We start from the raw sequence: 26,153 nt of genomic DNA on the forward strand, positions 1-26,153 counted from the left end.
GAACTGCTACCCCACACCCCCTTGCTCCTGGCCTCTCTCTATACAACACTTCACAAAACAGGCCTGACGAGGAACAGAGACAGAAAGATGGTGTTACTTCTCAGGGTTGTGGTTGCCTCCTATTGGATAGCAGGAGGAGTCATCAAATGTTAAAGTCGCTCCAGTCTCGCGGAACTTTTTTCTCATCGCTGACCTGCGGGCCTGCCATGCCTGCGAGGGAGAGACAGAGGTGCGAGAGATGAGAACAGCTGGGGAGGGGCCACATTCACACTTGAGTGTGTGTCTGAGATGGGAAACTAATGTGTCTTACAGGCAGGGAGGCTTCTCTTTTTCAGCAACAGGTGTCGATATTTTTCTTCCAATCTGACAAATTTTACATTAGCAATCTAATATGATACAATGCATTGCTCATGGTCATACGAAATGACTTATTATTAAAGCATAAAATGCAGAACAATATTAGTGGTTGACATATGACTCAATATTAAAGCAGAAAAAAAACTAAGAACATATACTAGTGGTTGTGGCTTTGACTGATAAATATGTGCAATGATGCTATAACCTGAGGTAAAATTGAATAAGTCATAATACTGAACCAGAATATAGCAAAACCAATAACAGTGACTCAATAACACTAATTAATGTACAAACGCATAGTTTACACTAGTGTGTGTGTATGTGTATGTGCGTGTGTGAAATGTTAATATTCTTAACATGCTCTATACATGAATATGTAATAATATATAGCATCAATAGTATGTCATCCTGAATAAACCAGGCAGATTTGGAATCAGACTACCCCTACCCCTATCCCTGACCCTACCCCTAACCCTAACCCTGAACTTACCCCTAACAATGACCATACCCCTGACCTCTGACCCTGACCCAAACCCTAACTCTGACTCTGTTAAATTAACCCTGACTCTGTTAAATGGTATATATTGAGCTAATTTCATATCATATTATGACAGAGCACACAGTTAAAAAGTAGCAACAGCCACACAGATGTAGCACACACACACACACACACACATGGTCCAATGAACATTATTCATTTGATTTGCTGGGTTCATCACTACATTTAATTCACCTAGGCTTTATTTACTGACATTAGATGATACACTTTCTTCTTTCTGCACCACCAGATCCTAATTAAATTGGTTTTATTGATTTACTGAGTTCTGGGAGTGCACTCTCCTAATCCATGACCATTTGTGCAGAAACTGCAATTACCTGATTGGAACTTCTTATTCAGCTTCCTAACCCTAGTTAAAGCTCTTTAAGACAGACATGCGCACTGGCCCTTGGGTTAGGTATACAGCCCTGTTGCTTGCATGTATTAGTCCAGTAACATTTGTGGAAATGAGTATGTATTGACAAGTACAAAAAACACATGGTTACATGTACCATATGTTCAAAGTCCAAAGCTCTCAAGCCTTTTAGTGCATTATGGCTAAGGTGGCTGTTACCTTTGCACCTGCGGCATTATACCAGCTAAGTCTCTCTCCACTTCCTGCTCACTCTTTCACTCATTCACTCACTTACTTACTTCCTAACACATCAGCAGGCATTTCTCCTTCATCAGTGTATAGTGAAGATCTCCTTTTAAGCTCTGTGCAAGTCCTAGAGAGGCATTTCTGTGTGGGTGAAACAACATCTTCGGTGCCAGTCTCTGATGAGATTTGCGTGCTCTTCTCACAGTCTACCACCAGGGCCATGGCCACCGAGTCCTTAAAGGGAGTAGGGACTGTTCCAGCACCCTGTTCCAGGCCCGCACCCTGCCCCAGGTCCTGCTCCTCCTGGCCCTCTGTGACTTTGGAGCCGGTGCGGGGCATGGGCGTGGCGGCCTGCGAGCGGACACTGCTCATGGCCATGCCTTTCCCAGCCTCAGCCCCCTGTTGGTTGTAGACCTTGTACCGTATCATGAGGATGATGATGAAGACGAGGACAGAGGCCACAATGATGCCGCCAATGATGATGATCATGGTTCCGCCCAGGAAGTGACTGCGTAGCGACTGGCAGTGGCTGTACTCGGTGTCCGTGACAAACGTGACACAGCCCACCTGCCGTGTGGCGATCAGAGAAGTCACACCATCATCATACACGGCCAGTACACACAGGTCATACTCCCGGCTCGCTGCCAAGTCCCGCACCAGGAATTCCTGACTTGTAGAGGGGATCATCCTGCAGGTGTGAAGTGGAGTGAAGTGTTTATTCAATATTAAATACAATTTAGCTTTAACTTTTTACACTCTCACAAAGCAGCTTTTTAGATAAATTCAGTTCCAAGTCGATAATGAGTAAGCCAGGGACAGCACTGGTTAAGTGTACATGACACATATAAAACAACTGCACCACACTACTTGCCTGTCTTATAATGCCTAAGGTGCAGTTTAAAAGAAAGCGGTCTATAGGCTGAACAGCTCAAAGGCTGAATAATAAATAATAGTACACTTTAAAGTCCTAAAGTTACCCTATTGTCTTATATCTGTATATAATGTCACCTTTTACCAATATCTTTTATTATGACACTTATAATTGTGTGACTATGGTGGAGGGGAACCGTGTAAAATGTTGACTGTGGTGGAGGGGAACCATGTAAAGTGTTGAATGTGGTAACGCGGAACAGTGTAAAGTGTTGACTGGGGTGGAGGGAAGCAGTATAAAGTGTTGACTGGGGTGGAAGGGAACAGTGTAAAAGTTCCCTTCACCATTGTTTAAGTCTAACTGGCAAAGCTGGTTCACTAAAGAATTCATCACAGCAGGCAATGTGAAAATCAATATTCTTGAGTCTAAATGGGATTTTTTCTGAAATATGCATCAGGCAGTAGATGGCAAATGTGAGTCTGTAGGTGGAAAGTGAGTGAATAAAGCACTTTCCACAGGAGGCCTTTGAAATTTTGTATTACAAAGGGCTTAACCTTTGTTATACACATAATACAATGCACTGGATTAAAGTGAACATTTAGCATTGTGTTTATACATGATAATGCAGTGTTCTTATTAAAAAGAAAACCTCAGCACCATGTTTATATACAATAATATACAATATAACAGTGATGTACAAGTAGTTAACAAGAATAACTAACCACAGACACCAAAGATACCACATTCATTCACTTAATATGGAAACTTCCTGATCTTCCATTCTGTATGCAGGCAGCCAGGCTGTGTGTGTTGGGGGGGGGGGGTATCATTACTCTGACTAGTCACACATTAGCATGTATCTTTCTAAAATAATATTTTATAAAGATACAAAACATATGCTTTACAATATATTTTGTTGTTTGTGGTTTTGGTTTTGTCAGACACCTTCTGGAGTTAACATCCAGGGTTGTTGGGTGTCTTGGAAAAAGAAATAGTCACAGTAAATTAAATGAAACATAAAAAAAATCTTTCTATAACAAGATAAAACATGTTCATGAAAATTGCATAAAATTTGTCACTATGAATAATTGTGTAATCATAAATGATTGAATACTTGGTTAATTAAGGAATATTATGAAAAGGTTTCTGTAACTAATGAAATCTGTGTGGGATGAAAGGCTGTAAAAACAGAAGCATAATATATACAATGTCAGTAGTGGCAAAGATCAAAATTTTAGTTGTCTGGTTTGGAATGGAATAGAAGTCTTTAGAAGTACACATCAAAGTTGGTTACATGACACATTATTAGCTCCACTTCTCTAATAACAGTGATCTTCCTCTTGCCTGCTGAACAGTTTGAGTTCACCTGTTAGGGTACAGTGTGTAGAATGATGTTATCTAAATCTTGTTGTAATGTGAATGGTTAATGCAAACACTCTTGTCTACCTCATCCCTAAGATGATTGACAGGGTTGAGATTCAGGGACTGTGCAGGCCAATGAAGCAGTGAAAACTGTTGTACTCCTGGAACCATCCAGGGATGACACATGGCTTGGTCACATAGTGTATTGCCATGTGTTGGTCACATAGAGTATTACCATGTGTTGGTCACATAGAGTATTACCATGTGTTGATGATGTAGTGTATTACCATCTCTTGGTGACATAGTGAATTACCATGTCTTGATGACAGTGCATCACCATGTCCATTGGCGTGTCCATCAGTGTTGACTATAGGCATGAAGGGGTGAACTTGATGAGGAGCAATGTTCTGATACATGATGCTAGACCTTCTTATGTCTAGATGCCAGTAAAGTTTTAATGAAACATTGAAACTGCACATTTATGTTGCCTAATACTGAGACAATGCTATAAAAAGTACTACTCCTCTCAGCTGACTATCTTTGAAGTATTGTTGTTCAGCTCAGTGGAAGCACGTCTGTCTGACTGTGAGTGCCACCTCTCCTCACACACAGCCCCCCACAGGAAAATGGCGCTCAGCATTCAACCCTCCCAACAAGAGGATCCTTCATCTGTATGCAATCAAGAGGTCCCCATCCATTCCCTGCCTCTAGTATATTAAAGGACCCATATGCTGTTACTTCTGTACTGTGCTAACCAAGTAGACATTCTTATCTTTTAAAACCCAAGAGGGTATAAAATGGAATAACTGGTAATACTGAATCATAAGAAAATCATAGGAGAGGAATTTGCACTGCTCCACTGCCAGACAAAATTTGACTGCATAATCTATAATTGTACATGCATGCAATTTTCCATAAACACAAGAATTGGATTCTCTCTTGCCCTGAACAGGAAGGGAAGTCCGTTTCTACCATTCCGTATGTTTATATGGAACTTGTATTGAATCCTTCAAATCTAGTGTCAGGGATGAGCTAGTTAGAGTGGCATCAGCAAGGAACCTATTCAGACACTTTCTATGCAAGTGTAAACAGCATACCTTACTTCTGTTGGCCTGTCATTTTATCTTTTTGTTTGCACAGAGTATAATGTATAAGGAAATTTGAGTTAGGCTTAATGTTAGATTTAAGCTTCCTAAGTTGATTATGTATTATATGATTGGATGAAAGATTAGATCAAACATTGACATTTGTCTAAACTTTGCAAATGAAGTTTAACTTAATTTCCATAGCATATATATATAAAATGTAAAAATGCAGTAATTAGATTACTGATACATTTAAAAAATTATGATTACAACTTAACGAGGATCACTTACTAACTTACTGGAGTTCACACATCCAGTAATTTTTCCCCATGTAATGTAGTCATTATCAGATGAAAAACTCCAATGGATCCAATGATCCATGTCCACCATAGGGAATTGGGTTTATTAAGTATCTAATTTATAAGGACAAATTTCACAGTTGGAATATTTTGGCGGTTAATGAGTAAAAAAGTAATTAAATATGTTTATACGTGTAACGTATTTGCAGGGACAAGGCGAAAGGTAGACTACAGATGCAGGAAGTTCTTTACTAAATGAGGGAAACTAAACAAGGGAGGCAAATAAAACAGAGACATGGGAAAACACTAAGGCAAAGTAACACAAACTAAACAAATAAACTGACCACATGGGAAATCATACACAGGGCTTAAATAACGAAGACAAATCAAGCACTAACCAGACACACATGAACATAGGAACACGGAAAACCAAAACAAGGACTAGAATTAAGGAACAGACGAGGGACGGAGAAAACGAAACCAAGAAACAGAACAACCAGGAAGCAAAGGAAAACAGACACGACAGGGAGACCATGGAAACAGGGACGCAAGGAGGGTGGCCAATCGTGACAGAACCCCCCACTAATGCACGCAAAACTGGGGCATGCAAAAATAGAACACAGGACTAGGACAAGACATGGACAAGCGGAACGGGCAAGACGCGGAGCAGGGACAGGACCCAGACAAGACACAAGAACAGACAAACACAGGAGACTCAACAGGAGTGGACAAGGGAATGGATACCGAAACTGAGGGAAAAGGACCAGAACCAGGAACAAAATCCACAACAGCATAGGAGACGGAGCAGGACTGCAGTCAGGGAACGCGACAAGACCAGAGGTATGTATGGGTCTTAGGGCTAAACCATGGACAGGTAGCAGAGTTGGGACAGACTGAGGGACAGAAGCCAGATGGGGAAAAGAAATGGGACTGGAGACATGGTTGGGACACGAGGTGGGCGCAAAGACAGGAGAAACATGGAGATTTGGCACAGCTATGGTAATGGAGGCAGGAACAGAAGCAAAGACAGAGGCAAGTATTTTCATCACAACAGAAACAGGCACAGGAACAATTCACAATAGGCATGGTTACAGGTACTGGAACTGGCAAGGAAACACTGATGCCACACAGTAGGTCAACAGATTTTACCAAGGTTACATAAATGGGCACAGATATAGTGATAGGAACCAAGACAAAAACAGGAACTGAGGAAACAGAAGCAGACACAGGGGCGGTAATGGGGGCTGGCTCAGTAGCCTCAGGGGCAGAGGAGTTACATGGGTCTGAGAAGTCGACTGAGAGGCCATAAGAGTCACTGACTGACTGCAAGGTGTGGCCAAAGGAGTCCTAAGTGTCTCAGGCAGCACACCTGTAGCAGCCTTCTTGGGCACAGGAGAGTCATTAGGAACAACCACAGGGACATGCCTGGCGCGAGGACAGGCTTGGCTACTTCCACTCCAGGAAGAGGAACAAGCTGTAAGGCATCCTTAGCATCAAAAACAGGACTTGACGGGTCTGGAGGTGCTGCTGCGACATTTTGTGGTGAGCCTTGTTCCAAGTCCTGGAACAGACTTGTTACAGGAAACAGGAGCAGGTTGAGTGACATTTTGGGAGGCAAAAAGTGGATCAGGACAGGCAGCATCTTTCACGCCGGAGGCCTGGGACTGGATCAGGATGGGTAACCTCTTCCACGCCTTAGGCAGGGACTGGCTGGATGGCGTCTTCCATGCCTTAGGTAGGGACTGGCTGAGAGGGTAGTAGCTACAGAAGGCAGCTGGGTGGCTGAGAGAGGAGTAGCTGGTTCGGTGGGGTTGCAGCAAATCATGTTAACAGCTGGAAGAACCCTTCCACTGTCCTAGCCTCCTGAGCTCTGTGCTGGAGTATTATTTCAGTCCACTCTAGTGCTTTACCCTGAAGGAAGGTTTTCATGAACAGCACTTTCACTAGTTCGGGGGGATTAGAGTATGTCAGGTGCCGAAAGTATATGCGGCACTGCATAATAATTTTCCCAACTGACTTGTCCTCCCCATCATACTCACACAGGGTTGCCATAAGTGAGGGCAAAAACAAAGGCTTCTCATCCTTGAACATAGAGAGCAGAGCCTTGAGATGATCCAAGTCTTCTTCTGGAAGCAAACCAGTGTCCCTCGCAGCATGGCATGAAGGTGGCTGAACTGAAGCGGACGGAACACGACATGACTTAACGAGACCCTCCTGATGCATTCTTGTTAGCAGTCAATTAATCTGTAACATATCTGCAGGGATGAGGCGAGAGGCAGAACGCAGATGCAGGAGGTTTTTCACTAAACAAGGGAAACTAAACAAGGGAGGCAAATAAACCAGAGACATGGGAAAACACTAAGGCAAAGTAACACACGAACTAAACAAACACATAACAAAGGACGATTACAGCGATGATGATGATGATGATGATGATTATTATTATTCCACACATGACCAGATTTACCAAAATAACCGACCACATGGAAAACAAACACAGCTCTTAAATAGCAAAGACAATCAAGCACTAACCAGACACAGGTGAACATAGGAACAGGGAAAATCAAATAAAGGACTGGAATTAAGGAACAGACGAGGGGCAGAGAAAAACGAAACCAAGAAACGGAACAACCAGGAAGCAGACACGAAAAGGAAAATAGACACGACAGGGAAACAACGGAAACAGGGATGCAAGGAGGGTGGCAAATCATGACACTACATATATAAATACAAAATTGATGGTGTCCAATAAATCTATTCATATATAATTACTAAAACAGCAGGTATTCAATATGTCTATCTGTATATAAATACTGAAATGATCACATAGAAATTCATACGTGTTACATTCATTTATTAGATGCACTATATGGCCAAAATCATGGACACATGAGCATCACACCTGACAATCACACCTGAATGACATTCCAAATATTCTGTATATATCCCATTCCAAATATACCAATAAAAATGGTCTTCCCTTTGCAGCTATAACAGCCTCCATTGTAGCTTTCCACTAGAGTGGAGTTTGTCTGAGAGAATATGTCCTCATTCAGTCAAAAAAGCATACATGAGGTTGGGTACTGATGTTGAACAAGAAGCCCTGACTTATAATCAGCATTGCAATTCATCCCAGGTGTTCAGTAAAATTGAGGTCAGGTATCTGTGCAGGCTACTGGAGTTCATCAACATCAAACTCATCAAATTATGTGTTTGAGGACCTCATTTTATGCACAGGGCCTCAGTCTTCCAGGACCAAGGAAAATCCATCCTCAAACTGCTACAAAGTTAGCAGCACAATTGTTTAAAATGTCTTTGTATGCTGAACCATTAATATTAGCCCTTCACTGGAATTAAGAGGTCTAGCTCAAACCCTGAAGAACAGCCCCAGACCATTATACCTCCTCCACCAAACTGTTACTGTCCTGGTATCACCATGCATGTTTCATCACTCCAGAGATCATGTTTCCATTGTTTTACAGTCCAGAGGTGCTGGGCTACACCACTTCAGCACTCTTGAAAAGTAGATCTTGGGCTTGTGTGCAGCTGCTTAGCTATGGAAATCCAATTCATGCAGCTACCAGTGTAACAGGATGTAACAGGATCGGCAAGAGGTGCACACTCTTTTGGTCATATAGATTATATAAATTTAGGGATATAACAGAAAACTCTAACAGTACATGTAACATCAATGCAAGTTAAATACCAGACGTACTAGTTACAGGACATGGCCTTCTCACTACTGGGGTGTGCCTCTGCTTATAATAGAGCTCTAGGGTTCTGTCTTTAAAATATTTTCTCTAGACCTCTGCCTCTATAACTGCTTCTAGAGCTCTGTCTAGAGATTTACCTCTAGAAATCAACCTCTGGAGGTACTGGTAAAAGATAGTTTTGTAAATTTTAGTTTGGCCCTATTGTAGAACTATTACATAAATTCTATGTTTAGGGTTATGGTTAGGGTAAGAGTTAGGATTAGCTTTCTGTGGAAGTAGAAGTTTATTGATAATGCTATATTGCTACATGAATATATAAAAGCATACTCTTACTCTGTAGGCCCTGTGTGGGCTTGTTAGACTTGTCTCCCTGGTACACTGTTCTGTAGGTGGAAATTTAGCACAGCATATGTAGCACAGGGTATGGTGTCATAATTAATAACAATAAAGTTATTTTTTGTATGGTGATAACCCAAACATAACACCAGCCTTTGTAAAGAAAGATACAGGCTGGTAAATGGGACTGAACCTCTTCAAACCTATGATATGATATGATATGATATGATATGATATATGATATATGATATGATATATGATATGATATATAATGATATGATATGATATGATATATGATATGATATGATGTATGATATATGATATATGATATGATATATGATATGATATATAATGATATGATATGATATGAGATATGATATGATATATATGCTCAACAGACTGTAGCATATTGCAAGCTTTATGAGGGTGTACAGAAGAAACTGTGCAATTAGTTTGTATATATTAAAAAATCAAGTGTAAACTAGAACATTTAAATGGTGTAAAGTAGAACATTTAAACAGTGTAAACTAGAACATTTATTTGCATAGTCAAGTTTCTACAGCTTGATTTCTCACTAATAAACATGACAGAAAAAGACAGAAACTTGTGATAACTTGTTTCATGACAAAATAATAGATTATTCAGAAATATATATTGTCAAACCCAATGTAAACTAGAACATTTAATGGCAGTTTTCTAAAGGTTTATTTCTTGCTAATAAAGATGACAGGAAAAGGCCTTAAATTGCACAACTGTAGAGTGAGAATAAAGATTCTATTCTATTGTCACAGTTAGTCCCTCTTGGCTTCCCTGTTCCATGGTTTCCCTGTCTTGTGTTTGGGTTCCATTCCATAGTTTCATTTTTTCCGCCCCTCATTTGATTTTCCACACCTGTTCCTTTCTGGTCTTGTTAAGTTCATGTATTTAAACCCTGTCTTGTTCCCTGTGTCTTGGCTGTTCATTGGCTGTTTGGATAGATGTTTTAATGACTGTATTTATGTATTTGAAAGGCCGTATCTGTAAGTTTGTACTCTGTGCCTTTGTGTTTATCCTAGCCTCTGTTGTAGCCTACTTCCCCTGTTTGACTTCACGTGTTGTTTGTTTATCATCTATCCCCGTACTCTACACAATGGCTCTGGACCATTATGACGACTATGATTCTGGATTTACCCTAATATGTCTCGTTCTTCTCTGCACTTGCATCCACCTCCTTACCGCTCACTGTTACATCTATTCTATTCTATTATATTCTATTCATGTTACAATATAACACTGAATAATTGGCTTAAACTGTATAAAGTGGACAGCATACCTGCCCACACACACAAAGTAAAAATTTTTTTTTAAAAGTACAAAATTACATACGATATTAAGTAACTGTTTCTTTGCTGGCTAAGATTTATAGAGTTGGCTGACCTTGCTGTGTCTGTCTCACTCTCTTGCAATTTGAAGTTAACTGGCTAAAGTAGCATGTATATAGACAGTAATGTTTTACTATTAATGCTGTAGCTCCTTCTTCAGAACATATAGAAGGGCCAGACTGCTATAGCTGACTTCTGTAGCAAAAACATACATTTCACTGGTCAGACTTCCAGTCTTATTGCTAACAGAAATATATTACAGGACCATTCAAAATATCACCAGCAGTGGCACATACACACATACAAAGCAGGGAGTACCTGCAGCCAAAATAATATTTGGAGTTTTTCACTCTCCAATAGAAATGCATTCTATAGTAACCAAGAATATGTAAAGTAGCCTATATGAATAAACTGGTTTTTACTTTACATTATTTCTGAAATATTGTTTTTTTTCTAACCCTTTTCTTACCCTTTCTCTGAAGGGTTAGAAGGGCCTCACTGTACACCACTGGAATAATTCAACGTTTCAACTACAAATTATACATAATTTAAAGTCAGATCATAATACTTTTAGTCAAGCATTTTCTGATTCTTTCCATATTAAATTTCATTCCACAGCACTGTTAAAATGGTTCTACAGAACTTTCAAATCTAAAGAAATAAGAACTTTAACCTATAAATGTAAACTCTTGGCAACAAAATGTGAACCATTTGTTTCACAAAAAAAGGTGGACCGTATAATACTTTTTACACTGAATTTTATATATAAGATTATATTTATAATTTTTACATTAATTATACATTACTTATTCATACGAAAAGGATGTAACACTTAAACCTTCTCGAATGTACAGTTAATCAGTTTTGCCTGTACTTGGCCTCAGGAACATCCCTTTTCAGTGTCCGCAAACACAGAGAGGCTCCAATATATCACTTTTTCCACACCAGTTATTACTGTAATAAATGTTAATATATATGGTTGTCTCTCTCTGCTTTCTAGCTGGTCCCTAATCTCGAGAAAAGTTTCCTCTTTATTTCTGTAGCATGACAGCTGTAATTACTATCTGACTACCCAATGATATCAAACATGAGCCACACACACACACACACACACACACACACACACACACACACACTCACTCTCTCTCTCGCTCACACTAATCTGTATCCTGTAACATATATGATCTAAGCTTGGAGTTACAGATCTAAGCACAGGATTTACAGATATATAGCATAATAGCATAAACATCAACCTAAAATAATCCAAATAACTGTTACATTTGTTTTGCACCACTAAATAAAGCTGTCCAACTAACCTCAATGTGCTAGCATTTAACACTCTATTATAAAGCGTGTTTGCCACACCATCTTCTCTCTGCTTAGAATGTACATGTACAAGATTGCTTTTATGATTAGGCCAAATATGAGGCATTGTATAATAAGAAGAAGAAGAAGAAGAAAAAGAAGAGGATGAAGAAGAGGTTCCCTCTGAAACGTTTGCCACCTGTTAGTTCTAGTGGTGCTGGAGGGCAAAGGTATGGATGGAATGGGGAGGAGGATGTGCTCATTACTCAGTGCCCTACATGTTCCAAGGAGAGAGGCAGCCGCAGGCCCCATCCACTGTCTCTCCCTCAGCTCTCCTGGCAACAAGCACAAGGCACATAAACTGATTAGGCTGTACTGAAGAACCTGCCATGCAGTGCAGTGGTGGTGAAGGGGAAACTAGATTATAGTGTTCAAGCATACAGCAGAATCAGTGAACATTTGTTTCTTACATATGCTTCGCATCTCTGTAGCAATGGCTCTGTAGCAATGGCTCGCAGTGCAATGTGATTTGCTGCATTATTGATATGTGGCGAGTTTCCAGAAAGCTTTCTGAAGGTTAGCCAGTGTATGGCAAACACACCCAAGACTCCTCTGTTCTGACCACCTCAGCTCCAAATCACTTCATGAGGGAAGAGCATGACTGGCCTCTAAAACAGCCCTGGAGTCATTCCATCATTTATTCATAGCCCTCACCTTAGTTGCCTTTACCTGGCAACCAAGATCCTGATTACGGTATCCTATCTCTAGTGGAAGGCTCCACCTTTATGTTAGTCAGCTGCAAGCCAACACAGCACGCATGAATATATAGGCAAACACAGCACGCATGCCCATGCAAGAACTACCACATGCATACTATGCATACAAAGAGTAGTACATCTTCCTAACAGACATGCTTCAAACTTTGTTTCTTCTTCTTTCCAGGTCAACTGTTCCATGTTAAAGATGGAGGTTGTTCAATTGCAATCAGCTATTGAAGAGCTCTTCATCACAGCATATGCAAAGTTATATGAAGTTCTGAATCAATCTGCCATCAACACAGACTATGCCAATGGAAGAAGACACAGTTTAGCAATCTGGACATGTACTGTCACTCCCCTTACTTCATTTACCTTTTCACTATAATTGAAAGCCTTATAACTAGAATGAGTACCTTCCAGAATTCTAGGCATGCAAAGATGGCACATGTATTTTCAAGAAAAGTATTTGTTTTTCCTCTAATTATTATACAATGCCTCATGTTAAGCCTAATCACAAAAGCAGTCATGTTCAGTTTATATTCCAAAAGTATACCTTGTCCATTTATGAGACACTTTTATCCAAGGTAACTTATAATTATGAATGAGTACAACTTGAGAGTTAAGGGCTTTACTCAGGGGTCCACAAATGGCAGGGCTTGAACCAGCAACCTTCTAAGTACAAGGCAAGCACCTTAACCACTGAGCTACCACCACCCCAGTTTCTGATAGGTGGTACAAGCACAGGTGGTGCATTAAATCTGTCTCTGCCATCTACTAGCTTCAGGAAGCTTTCAGTATCACTACACTCTGTAACTCTCCAAGAAGTTACTGTTTTTCCTCTCATTTAAAGATATGACAACACGATCTTTCACAACACCCTCTTTCAACAGTGTTTAAAGATTTTTTATTTTAAAAACTTGCATTCTTATGTTTCTTGGCAGCCTTAAAAGATAAAAACAGTCAAAACTGAGATTTAAAAGTATGCATCATTTGCCATGATGCCCAGTGTGTGGCTCTATTTTTAGCTAATTGCTGAATTAGTTCACCCCTGCAAACAGAAATGCTTTTCTTTTTTCCCAGGAGGCAGGATAATAAGGTGTCCTGCAGAGAAGGCAGAGAACCAGTTTCTTGCAGGTAAATACATGGTTCCTATCTGATAGCTGTGGAGGTGCTGCAGCCAGGGGAAGGGAGATTCTGTTTGAGAGAGGGTAATCACAGCGAATTAAAGCATCCCACTAGCCAGTGGCAAGGTAGATGAGCCAGACATGCAATCCCATGGTGACAGGGGCCTGATTGGAGTACAATTATGTTGAGGCAGAGAGCAGGCATCTATCGACATGAGTGGATCAGTGTGAGTGGGTCTGAACATTTCAGCATGCCTGATATATGAAATGGAATGCCCATAGCCTCTACGCCCCACCCACACTGATGTAAGCAATGTTGCTGAGCAAATGGGGTGAAATGTGCTCGGCCAAAGAGCTGGCACAGGTCAGGGTCAACAAACAAAGGAAGAATTGATAGATTTACTCCAATATTTATTCAGTGGCTTCAAGGTGTTTCTACCTGTACCAGTTATCCTGACTGACATCAGTAGCCTGTCACACTACAGCCACTAGTGCACATTGCTAGCAGAATAAACCACTAGGACAGAAATTCCCTCCCCTGCTACAGACACTCAAGGATATAGCACCCAAGGTAAAGGTTATAAGGTCACATGCCTGTTCCTTCCAAGAAACGAAGGAGGACATGGTTTCTGCCTTCCTTCACATTTTAAAATGTATGCAAACGTAATATCAGTCAGAGTCATCCACATGTGAAGAAGCATCCATTTTTGGAACCTCAGTGTTAAAATGCTTCTATTCTACTTCATCACAGCAGGCTTTGCTTAGTTCAGACATCATTTCTCTTCATCTCATTCAAGTGCATTTACTCTGTATCTTAGTGAACCACTTTAGTTGGAAAAGTTTTTCGTGCCTTTCTTTCCTCATCAGCAAAAGTACAGTCTTAACCTTCTTCCATCAGTACCTGGACAATTGAGCTGAGTTTAATAGGATGTTGGATGGAATAAGGTCTGCAGGAGAGGGTGATTGTAGAATGATAACAGAGGGAGTATAGCTGAGGAGAGTCATCTCCCAACACACACGCCACTGACAGAAGGCCTTGCTAGAAAAAGATGCATCCTTGGGCCATGCAATTAAATTAAAGTGAGTGTATTTATAGTGGCACATCCTTAAGCAGCGCTTCTGGACATATGTCATGCTCCACCCTCTCTTGGGCCATCTCTCTCTATGCTGGAGCCATCACCCTCTGTGTTGGAGCTTGATATGTTTTAACATGGGTTCAGTCTAAGTCCCCAGAAGCCCAGAGGAGCTATGCTTCACAATGCCAGTGATATAGTTTCACATTAAGTTTTTGTTTTTTTTATTGGTCTGGGGCAGGCGAGATTGTATTCTGACAGTCCCCTCGTTCATTCTCATAACAGGTTGCACTGTTACACAATGAAACCAGTATGGTGCTCAGGTGGCAGTGTTTTACTGTCTTTATTGTAAAATCTAGCAAAAGGTGAGAGGTGGTACATGATATGGAAAAATGAAATGGCCTATTGGATCCAGGTTAATGTTAGACCAGTGAGCGTGGAGGGATCCAGAAGCTACTTATGAGCTCCAGTGAATTGTTCCTTTTTTCTGCAGCTGAGGAAGTAGAAGAATCACAGGCTGAAAAATGAGCAGCAATGTGAAGAAGAAAAGAGGAAAGACAGAGCGCCACATAAATCTCTCCACACTCCCATTCTGGGAATCAATAGATTTGATAAACGAGGAGAAATACAGCCATGCGGGACATTTCTTCAGATCTGCCTGGTTGCGTTGTGAGCACAGGGAGATTAAACCCCCACAGAGGAGATGTTGCACATCTAGAAAATGCCTTTACTGGTGTGAAGCACAATCTTAGTCATAGATGTCATAGCTAAAGCACATAATGTCCAGCCTAAGGAAAGGAGTACACTTATTTTTATGGATCAGACTTTGATTTAACATGCAGGAAGGATCACTGTGATGTAATGTGGTTTATAACTTTATGAAATCTAGATTCTAGATGAACAGCCTGCAGTCACAGAGTCTTTGGAAATTTAATAGGTTTCAATTACTGGCTAGGAAAAGAGAAACACCAAGTTAAAGATGAACTATACTACTAGACATGAATAGTTCATGGCATTTTTTGCTCTTAACTGAAGTAATTTAGTGTGAGTGAAGGTCTGTATCAGAATATAAAAACTGCTGTTTAAGCAATAAGACTCACTTTTAGGAGAAATGGTTCTACATGAAATTAAATAAAAAGGTCCTCCTTGTAGAGATTTTTGTGATTTATACCTAGTGTCTGGAAAGTAAATGTTGCTAGAGAGAGCAGATTATCATACAGAAAAATGTCTTTTGACATGACATGTCAAAAGACAAACCAAAAATACAAGGCTTGTTTAAAAAAACTCCTCCCACAATTGAGGACATATGGAACATTTTAGCAGCAGGATAATTTTAGTCCTATTTATGTAAATATTTATCTTGAAAAGGCTTGGTTTGTGCATCATGTTTTAGAGTAAAACCTCCTATAACATCTTTGTTCCCACACTTAACCCTTTCTCTCAGTAATAAGCCCATCATGAGTTTGAAATGGGAGCTGCACGGAATGTGAAATGCAGGACTAGAGCTCAGAAACAATAACCTATAAACAAAAAAATGTCCAAAAACAACATACAAATGAATAATGCGGTACCCTGGCTAGTGACAGATCATGCTTTAGTCACACGACAAAGAAAAATAAGCAAAAGTTAGAGTACTTTTTAAATGTGGGCTTAACCAAAAATGAGTGAGCCCTCCAGGAAGTCTGCATATAATGCCAAGTATAAAGCACAGTCTTTATCTGTGTGAGGGCTGATACACTGCCACCTAAATCAGTACACTGCTGATTTCTTAACAAAACGTCATACTCTAAAAGAAAGTAAAATCCCTGTCTACTATTTCTGTAACATTGATTCTAACTATGTTTGTTTTGCTGTATTAGCGCCTTTTTAAAAACAACCTCTTTTCAGATTACATTAAAATCACTAGAAGAGCACAGCAGTCTTCTTTTATCTGTAAAACTATTGCTTGTCAGTAATTAATCTGCAGTCGCATGCGGGATGGGGGAGGGGAAGTAGGTTGGCTTCCCATAATTAAAAATTGATCTGGGACATTACAGAAATGATAAAACTCTAGGCAAGACAGAAAAAGAGGAGGGAGAGCAGATCAAAATGCGCACAAGAAATTAGGGCAGCCTCAGCTCTACAAATCTATTGTTTTGTAAAGCTGTTCAATGCCAGTCCATAAAAACATCACTCACATGAATTGAACTGAAATGTTGTTTGGTGTCAGTTTTAACATTTATGTATTTCTGTGGCTGTACTTTCCTCATAACCTTTCATAGGAACATTTATTAGCTAGTTATCTGTATTTTATTAGGTCAGTTTTTTGTTAAGGTGCAGAATCCAGTTAGGTTTTATTTAGAAGACATTAACCCAACATCAAGTAGACAATACTACAAAGTGATTAGCATGTGATTTGCAATCTTTAATTATGCAATACTGCGTCCAGCTAGTAGAATCCGCTGGTATTAGCAAAATGAGATTTGGTCGAGCGATTATCTGGAAAACATATTCTCTAATCTACTTCAATAACTAACTGTAGTCAAACACAACAGCAACATCTGTCAGACATCAGTTTCATAACCACAACAATGTGTTGTCTTGCTTCTCTCTGAAGAGTCTGACAGAGAGATATAAGGAATCCAGACACACCCTTCTCAGGACACATCTTAATCAGCTCCTCAGTCAATCACAACGGATCTCCCATTAGTTCTGCTCGGCCTCCTAGTTCACACTTTTGCCAATGGATAATCAGGCCTGATTTGCCCTGTCTCTTGCTTGCAAGCTCACTGGAAAAAAAAACAAAAACAAAAAAACAAAAAAAAACAAAAACGCATTTCTGCGCAAGCTCGCTGAAGAAAACATTTATATGCAAGCTTGCTGAAGAAAACACATTTCTGCTCAAACTCAGTGAAGAAAACATGCACTTCTGCTCAGCCTGCCTGGGCCGTACCAGTTTGCTGATCATTTCCAGCATGAAGTAACTCTACTGAAAAGAAACCTTAAAGAGATTGTCTTTCCATAACTGCATCCAATTATGCGCAGCTGCTGTACTACTTAGATTTATGTCAGTACAAAGATGGAAAGAAAATATAAACACTATAAGAATTGAAAGCAACAATATACACTGTGTATATTTTATTGGGTATACTTTCATTCTTTTAATTTTTTTCAGAAAGACATTATATCAAATAACACACTAAATGTCACAGTGTGTTTCAGCAATAACCCTGTGGACATGTCTCAGCTCTAATCACTGTAATTCAGCGATTTAAGATTCCATATCAGTGTGGCTTGGGTTTCAACCCCAAACAAGCACTCAGTGATTTAGATCTCCTGTTAGAGACCTGCAGATGCCAATCTGTGGTTTCTATTGTGCCCTACTGCACACTTATAACTCCTGCTAGCCATTTACTACTCAAACCCTGAGTTGAAGCAGCATAAAAGCAGAATAAAACTGTATTCAGATTGGATTCAAGTTGTTTCTCATTTAAAGCATAATTTGTTATTATAACGTGTTATTATAGATTACTGCTTCCATACAGTGATTTAAACAGTTAAGCTGTTTTGATATTTCAATGAAAGATTTATTCTAAGAGTGTACCAAAGTTTACAAACTAAAGACATTTTTTAGGGGTGTATGCACATTTAAACACCTGAATATGGGAGCTAGGCTTGTTTGTTTTAGTCATTTTTGCAGCATCAGACATCGGGCTTTGTGCTGCTCCTGGAGGGTGTTTGTAACATCACAGTGATGGTGCAAATGGAGCTGTTTATAGCACCACAGTTATGTGCAGTATAGTCAATATGCAGCTTTGGACAATGAAATTGCAAATACAACAGAAAGCAGTGCTCAGTGATTACCTTATCACAGCAGTTTGTTATCATGTGCTTGTTAATTGTTTGGACCTTATTTAGTTATGTGCACAGGACTGCTGAACCTGCTCCAGCTTGTAGGCTCAGTGAGAGCCTCCTGAATTAATGTCCTTTTTCTTGTTAACCAACCCAATGTGCTACTGTACACAAGGTGGGCAAAAGACATGCATGTTGTATGATCCATCTGTCCCCCATTTGAATAATGAGTAGAGCAACTAGTTCACCCAGAGGGCAATGTACACTGGCAGGTTCTGTGTTACTATGCATGGCTTTTTATCTCCTCATTAGTAGTTTGTTTCCAAAGGTTGCTGTTGACTGCATGTTTGCTTTTTGGTGGGCTGATCACCTGTGCATGCCAACAGTCTGTAAATTTGCACTTTATAAAATTCACCTAATGATGATGTGTACCAAATAAAGTGACCTGTATGTACAGTCGTGGCCAAAAGTTTTGAGACTAGCACAAATTTTGTTTTTTACAGTTTTTTATGGTGGCAATTTGCATTAACTCTAGATTGTGAAGAGTGATCAGATTAATTGCAATTAATTGCAAAGTCATTCCTTGCCATGAAAATTAACTTAATCACCAAAAGTACTGCATTCCAGCCACCGCATTTCAGCCCTGGCACAAAATGACCTGCTAACATCATTTCAGTGATCTTCTCATTAGCTCAGGAGAAAGTGTTAATGAGGACAAGGCAGCTGATATCTATCTGTCATGCTGATTAGAAAAGCAGACTGGTTGCTTAAAAAGGGTGGTGGTGCTTGAAGTTATCTTCTGTTAACCATGATTACCTCCAAGGAAACATGTGCAGTCATCATTGCATTGCATCAAAAGGGCTTCACAGGCAAGGACATTGCTGCTTGTAAGATAGCACCTAAATCGGCCAATTATCGAATCATCAAGAACTTGAAGGAGAGAAGTTCAATTGCAGTAAAGAAGGCTGCAGGGTGTCCATAAAAAAGTCAAGTGAGTGTCAGTGCCATCTCCTAAAGAGGAGGCAGCTATCGGATTGGGTCACCATCAGTGCAGAGCTTGCTCAGGAATGGCAGAATGCAGGTGTGAGGCAAAGGCTTTTGGAGGATGGCTTGTTGTCAAGGAAGGCAGAAAAGAAACCACTTCTCTCCAAGAAAAACATCAAGGGCATCAAGGACTGACATTCTGTAGGAACTATAGGAATTGGACTGCTGAAGGCTGGAGTAAAGTTATTTTCTTTTCAGACTATTTGGGATATGTGGACAAATTATTGTCCGGAGAAGAAAAGGTGAGCGCTTCCATGAATCCAACAGTGAGGAATCCTGAGACCATTCATGTGTGGGGTTGCTTCTCATCCAAGGGAGTGGGTTTTCTCAAAATTTGCCTAAGAATAAGAAATGGTATGAAAACATCCTCCAAGAGCAACTTCTCCCAACAATACAGGAGCAATTTGGTGATGAACAATGCTTTTTCCAGCATGAAAGAGAACCATGTCACAAGGCAAAAGTGATAACCAAGTGGCTCTATGAACAGAACAATGAAATTTTGGGTCCATGGCCAGGAAACTCCCCAGATCTCAATCCCATTGAGAACCTGCGGTCAGTCCTCAAAAAGAGGGTGAAAAAACAAAAACTCCAAGCACCGATTAGGCAAGAATAGGTTGCCATCAGTCAAGATTTTCCCCAGAAGCTGATATCTTGAATAGTGATGATAAGAATGAAGATTTTGAGTGAGTGTAACTATCTGTGAAAGGCTTTACTGTATAGTAATGCCTGATCTTAAAAATATATAAAAAATATAGATATACAGGTACATTTTGGTTATCAGTTCCAGGAGATGTCAAGGATGAGGAGGTACCACTGATGGGGTAAGAAGGACATGAGACAGTACGTGATGAGGAAGGTCAGGGCAGAAGGAGGAAATTGTGCTGTTTTGTGAAGATGATCCTAATGCTAACATAGCAAAGGAAAGATAAATCCAGTAGTGTCTTACACCTTACACATGTGTTGTCTACTTGGGAAGATCCAATAAGTCACCACTCTGAGAAGTAGACCAAGCTCATCGCAAAACCAACCTCTATGAGAAGATCAAGCTTGTTGTAAAACCCACTGCTCTGAGAAGAAGACCAAGCTCATCACAGTATACAGTTACAGCATAAAGGATAAAAAATTAGCATAGCACTGGAACTGCACTGCTATACTGCTTCAACAAAAGTAAACTTTAGTGTTTTTAAGTTTTTCAAGAGTTCTTAAAAATTATATTTTCAAATACATCCACTTAATTAGTGATCAGTTAGTGACAGTTTTTCTGCTTGGTTAACTGTTAAACATAATATTGTGAGGAAGCAAACTCAGACACAGCACTAGAGTCCATTTGCATGTAATCTTTACTTATATAATTTAATAGGGTCAGAGGAAAAACTCAGAGTACAGACAACCAGTGGTCAAATGAAAGAGTCAAAGGAGCAGCAGTACAAAACAAGGGCAAGGCAGTAGTTGCAAGGATTGGGAGTTTTCGAAGGCATTTTATAGTACAGTGATGAGGTGATACAAAGCAGGTGTATATGATTAATAATCACAGCGACCCCTAGTATTCCGATGATGGTGACTTCTTGCTGCCAAAAGAGTACATAACTGTTTTACTGACATTTCTTTCTTCTTCTTGATGATAGGTAATCCCATAAACATCATAGATAGCACTTTTTATATACGGTCCAAGTTTATGCTCCAAAAAAAAGAGAAGCATTTTTATAGCATTATTTACAACTGTTGTAACTGTCAGTCACAGAACAAGACAGAGAGTCAGTAAATGCAGGTAAATGCGACCGATCAGCCACTGCAATTGACATTTTGAAAAACAGCAATACAAATATTCAATTTGATTTTTTTATGTTTAAGTACATTATAGACAGAAAGCAACATTTGATTATTTTTTTCGATCACTGTAACATAAGTTGGGTTTAAATAGTGCCAGTGGCGCTAGGTGTGGTCTTACTCACCAGGGACGTCTATGTGGGTTTACATCTAAAGTGGTATATGCAGTTGGATTAAAAGTGAGTTGGAACACCAGACCTTCCTGTTGAGCCTTCTGGAGATGTTGGGGGCTTAATTAATTGAAACACAGATGAAGGGAGGTGCCTACTAGTGATCTCTTGGAAGAGCTTATGATGTTGTGGTTTCTAGTATGAAGTGAATGGCCTGGGCCATATGTGAGACTCTAATGGTTTGGCACAGAATATTAATTGTCTTCTCCTGTGTATAATTACAACCTAAAAAGTGATTGGTGTCTGTATTTCCTACACAGCAACCACAAATTATTTTTATGTATTGCATAAATTCTTATGCATTCTTGTGTTCAACTTTGCAGTTAGTAAAGTGAAATGAAATGACAACTGTGTTGTAACACCTGTAATGTAGCTTTGGCTCTGGACCAGTTCAGACATAATACATACAGCATAATCAAAAATAAGTCCCCACCTGTCTATATACATGGAGACTGGGCTGATCTGTGTGTGGCAGAGCTGCCTAGTAAGTTCTCAGAGCTGTGTTAAAGCATTGCCAGGATCAGTCAAAGACAAAAATTACTGTATAAATCCAATGTGACCTTGATGCATTATGATAAAAAGGCTTTTTTTTCTTGTATTCTGAACTTTGCTCAGGAAAACATGGCATATTTTGCCATGTATTTCCTGGAGCATCTTGTTGAAATTTTCACCTAATAACTAAGAAGAAACTACTGGCTAAACAACCAGAGTGTATCTCTACATACTCATGTGCAAGCAACAAACTCAGTTTTACTTCTGGGATGGTAGGCCCAGTTTTACTGTGAAGTTCACTGATTCACCATTAATCCTATTTATGCCTTCACTTGTCTTACACAGGAACCTGGTGATGTGTAGAACACATTTCAAAGCACATTTCCCCCCAATTTTATCTGCAAATTACAGCTTGAAGCATTTGTCTTTCATAAGGCTTCTGCACCATAAAAACCACACCCTCCTCTAATAAGGGCAGAGGCAGAATATGTGTCATTATTCTTATATGCAGTCTGTCAGCTGATTTATAGATACAACACTGACCTACTTTTGAACTGCTTTCAATGGCTTTCACTTAACACTATTATTAATGGTCATTTATTTTAAACATGTATGTATGTGTCCCCAACACCAAGACCAATTAAACAAATTAGATGGTGGCAAATGAAAAAAATTGAAGGAGTGCATAGTTTCTACAGTCAGACCAGGAAAAATGAATTTCAGAGAAAAAAAGTAGCACCAGTTGACAAAGAAGCGATGAAGCAGATACCAGCTTGATCATTTTTCACTTCATTCACCATTATAAGACCATGACAGAGGAAGTGATATTTCTCATCATGACAAAAGCGTTCCACTTAAGTTTCTGCTTGCAGACCTCAATTTGGTCAAAGCTATGCAATATGCATATGTTGCTTAAAAAAAACAAAAATTTAGTTGTATGAATATTATATATAATAGCTATATATATTAATTCATCTCATGTCCAAAGAAAACATTAGGAAGTAACTCTTCTGTAGACATTGACTGATGATTTCTTAACCATATTCTTACCTGTAAACCAAGGTGTCGTCTGATGAGCTGTTGTACTGGATCTGGTACATCCTGATACCAGGAAAATGTTGTTGCGAAGGCCACCTTATGAGAGCGGAGTTTGCAGTGAGCTCAGCGAGTACTGCTTTCTTTTCCTGAGCTTTTGTGTCATTGCTGGATGTTGATGTGGACTTTGCAGATGTAAGGATATCAGATGGTCCTGGATCAGACTCCCGGGCACGGTTTGTGCTGTTGGCCAGGTGAGGAAGTGGGTTGACCACTAGTTCCACAGTGCCTGTAGATTCTCCTGCAGCATTCGAGGCGATGCAGGTGAACACACCTGTGTCCTTTAAGGAGGTGATGTTGATCTCTAGGCTACCATTACTGAAGGCAAGAGTGCGGGAAGTATTGGAGATTAAACGACCTTCAGGAGAGATCCAGTGGACATCTGGGTCTGGGTCACCATTGGCTTTGCATTTCAAGCTGGCAGGCTGACCCTCCATAGCAAAGGTTTTGGAGGACCTTCTTGTAATCACAGGTGGCTCACAGATAAACTCTTCCTCTGGGATTGTCCAGAAGTATTTAGCAGTAAGATCAGGAGGTGAGGCACAAGTCTCCAGGTCATCCTCTCTTGTAAGCCTCCTCAGCCAGAGCAGCTCACAGTTGCAGTGGAGTGGGTTCCCTCCAAAGCTAAGGACAAGTGAGGATAAAGGAGAACCCTTAGATTTAGCATAAACTGGTATCCTAAGAAACAATGGATCAGGGGGGATTTTTTTCAGTTTATTGGATGTCATATCGAGACGAGCTAGCTTGTGCAAGTTGGAAAAAACTCCTAAGGGGACATGTTCTATAAGATTGTGGTCCATATTGAGAGTGTTCACATTGGTAAGTCTCCCAATGGTGTCCCAGGGAATGTCCACCAGGTTATTGTAAGACAGGTCCAAGTCTTCCAGGGTTCCCAGGAAATCATCAAAAGCATGTGGGGAAATGATATGGAGCTGGTTGTTGGATAAAATAAGGTGCCTGAGGTTGGTGAGACCACGGAAGTGGTCATCCATAACAACGCTGAGGCGGTTGCTATCCAGATGGAGTGCCCGCAGCCTTTTGAGGTCTGCGAAGGTATAAGGCATGATCTGGCTGATAGTGTTGCGTGACAATGTCAGGTGCAAGAGACTTGTCATATTGGCAAAGTCCCTCCTCCTCACTGCTGTGATGAAGTTCTCAGTGAGACGAAGCTCTACTGTCCGGCGGTCAATAACTGTGGGCACAAAGAGCAGGCCCGTCTTGGCGCACAGGATGGCGAGCGATGGTGACAGGTTTTGGCACATGCAACGCTTGGGGCAGAGCTGTCCTGAGGCAGAGACAGCCAATAGCAGCAAAGAGAAGATCAGCCTCTCCATCCCTCAGGACTCTAGGTAACTGCAACACAAGCACACAAGCTAATGTGAGACAATACAACAAACACATAAATGCTTAAGTGTCTAGTTGTCTTAAAGGTCCACCATTATTATTATTATTATTATTATTATTATTATTATTATTATTATTATTATTATTATTATTATCCTTGAGTACACAAATTACTTTATACATGTTTCAAAAACATTTTTCAGTTTTCTACACACAACAGAATATAAACTGCTTTTTAACTAGTATATTTTTAGTAATTCACATTTTTTAACTCACTCAAAACCAGCTTTCTAAATACCTTTATAATAAAAATACTTGAACTTTTGGCTATCCGTCCCAAAGAAAAAGTGCAAAGTTCACAGTTACTTTCTGGAATTTTATGCCAAGCAGAAATGAATGTGCTATTAAAGGTAAGTTTGTGTAAGCAATTAACCAGACCTGACTTACATGTTCACGATATTCCTCAAACTCTATAGTGATAACCTATACCTGATTGCATACCATTAGAATCTAGACTTTATCTGAGATACACATCTTTAATAAATGTCTCCATCATTTTCCACAGTAGGAACATTGGGAGCTTATTAGAGAAGCTTTTGAGTATTAATTAAATTGGTTACTTATTTGCAAAATTTATTTGGCCTTGTTAATTCTCACATTTAAACTGTCAGTGTAATTTCCCTCAATAAATCTAAATACATAGATAGATAGATATGTAGAGATACATAGAAGGAGAGAAATGGGACTTTTCAGATCGAGGTCCTTCATCAGCTGTGCAGGAAAAGTAAAGTGTTCTTTTGAATTTGTAGGAGGAGGGACCAGATTCCACCATGGAAGGTTCGCAAATCATGCTCAGCATGATTAGATAACTGGGATAACTGGGCTTAATGAGGGATTCTGTGATTGGTTCTACATAAATGAGGCTAAGCCTCTTCTTGTTGCCTTGTCTCTTGTTACTAAGGGCCATATGAATACGCCTTGTGATATTTTATATGCATAAAAACATCTACTAAACAGTCCAATCATTCAAAAAATTATGTTGTGCAATTGACAAGAACTAATCGCTGCCACAAATACAAAGTAGAAAAATTGAGATAAGAATTACATGCTGTGGGGAGACACAACAATAGAATTAATAGCATTTCCTGAGCTAACCTTTGACTGCTCCTGTTTAAAGTACTTCACTGCGTTCACTAACGCCAGACTTCTAGATGTCTCTTCAAACACTGAGGGCAGTTGCAGTCTATGCACCTTCCCCTGCACATATGCTAGGTCTTACTCTAATTTTATTGCTTCCTTTGTAGTCAGGCTAGTAGCCTATGTTTACTTGGTAAACCTGCTGTTTTCTGTTTGTGGCTTATGGACATATTTAGTCGAAAGCACGCTTTGTGTTGTTTCTGGAATGTTACACCATCAATGACCTTTGGCTCCAAGTTGCTGTTATAAGGTGATACTGCTGCTATACCCTTCAGTTTCAGGTGCAGATTCTCCCCTCTTTATGAGCTCTAGCTTCTAGCACTTACTGAAATGTATTGCAATATACCCAGTCTGACCACATGTTTTATAA

General features: G+C 39.8%; 1 protein-coding gene across 9 annotated transcripts in view; it reads right to left on the minus strand.

Annotated features, from left to right (window-relative positions):
- Positions 1 to 26,153, minus strand: part of zgc:172282 (leucine-rich repeat and fibronectin type III domain-containing protein 1-like protein) — a 148,650-nt gene that overhangs the window by 17,530 nt on the left and 104,967 nt on the right. For all 9 annotated transcript variants that reach the window (XR_014117801.1, XR_014117800.1, XR_014117799.1 and 6 more), the window contains 3 exons: positions 23,198 to 24,595; positions 1,550 to 2,184; positions 98 to 210 (listed from right to left, as the gene is read on the minus strand). Coding sequence is in view for 1 of the 9 variants with exons in the window: in XM_081699724.1 (XP_081555850.1) it covers positions 143 to 210; positions 1,550 to 2,184; positions 23,198 to 24,576 (2,082 nt within the window). In the remaining 8 variants the exon portion in view is untranslated. The remainder of the gene's footprint in view (positions 1 to 97; positions 211 to 1,549; positions 2,185 to 23,197; positions 24,596 to 26,153) is intronic.

Source organism: Electrophorus electricus, chromosome 17 (genome assembly GCF_041902795.1).
Source record: "Electrophorus electricus isolate QZ-2024a chromosome 17, ASM4190279v1, whole genome shotgun sequence".
Classification (NCBI taxonomy): Eukaryota; Metazoa; Chordata; class Actinopteri; order Gymnotiformes; family Gymnotidae; genus Electrophorus; species Electrophorus electricus.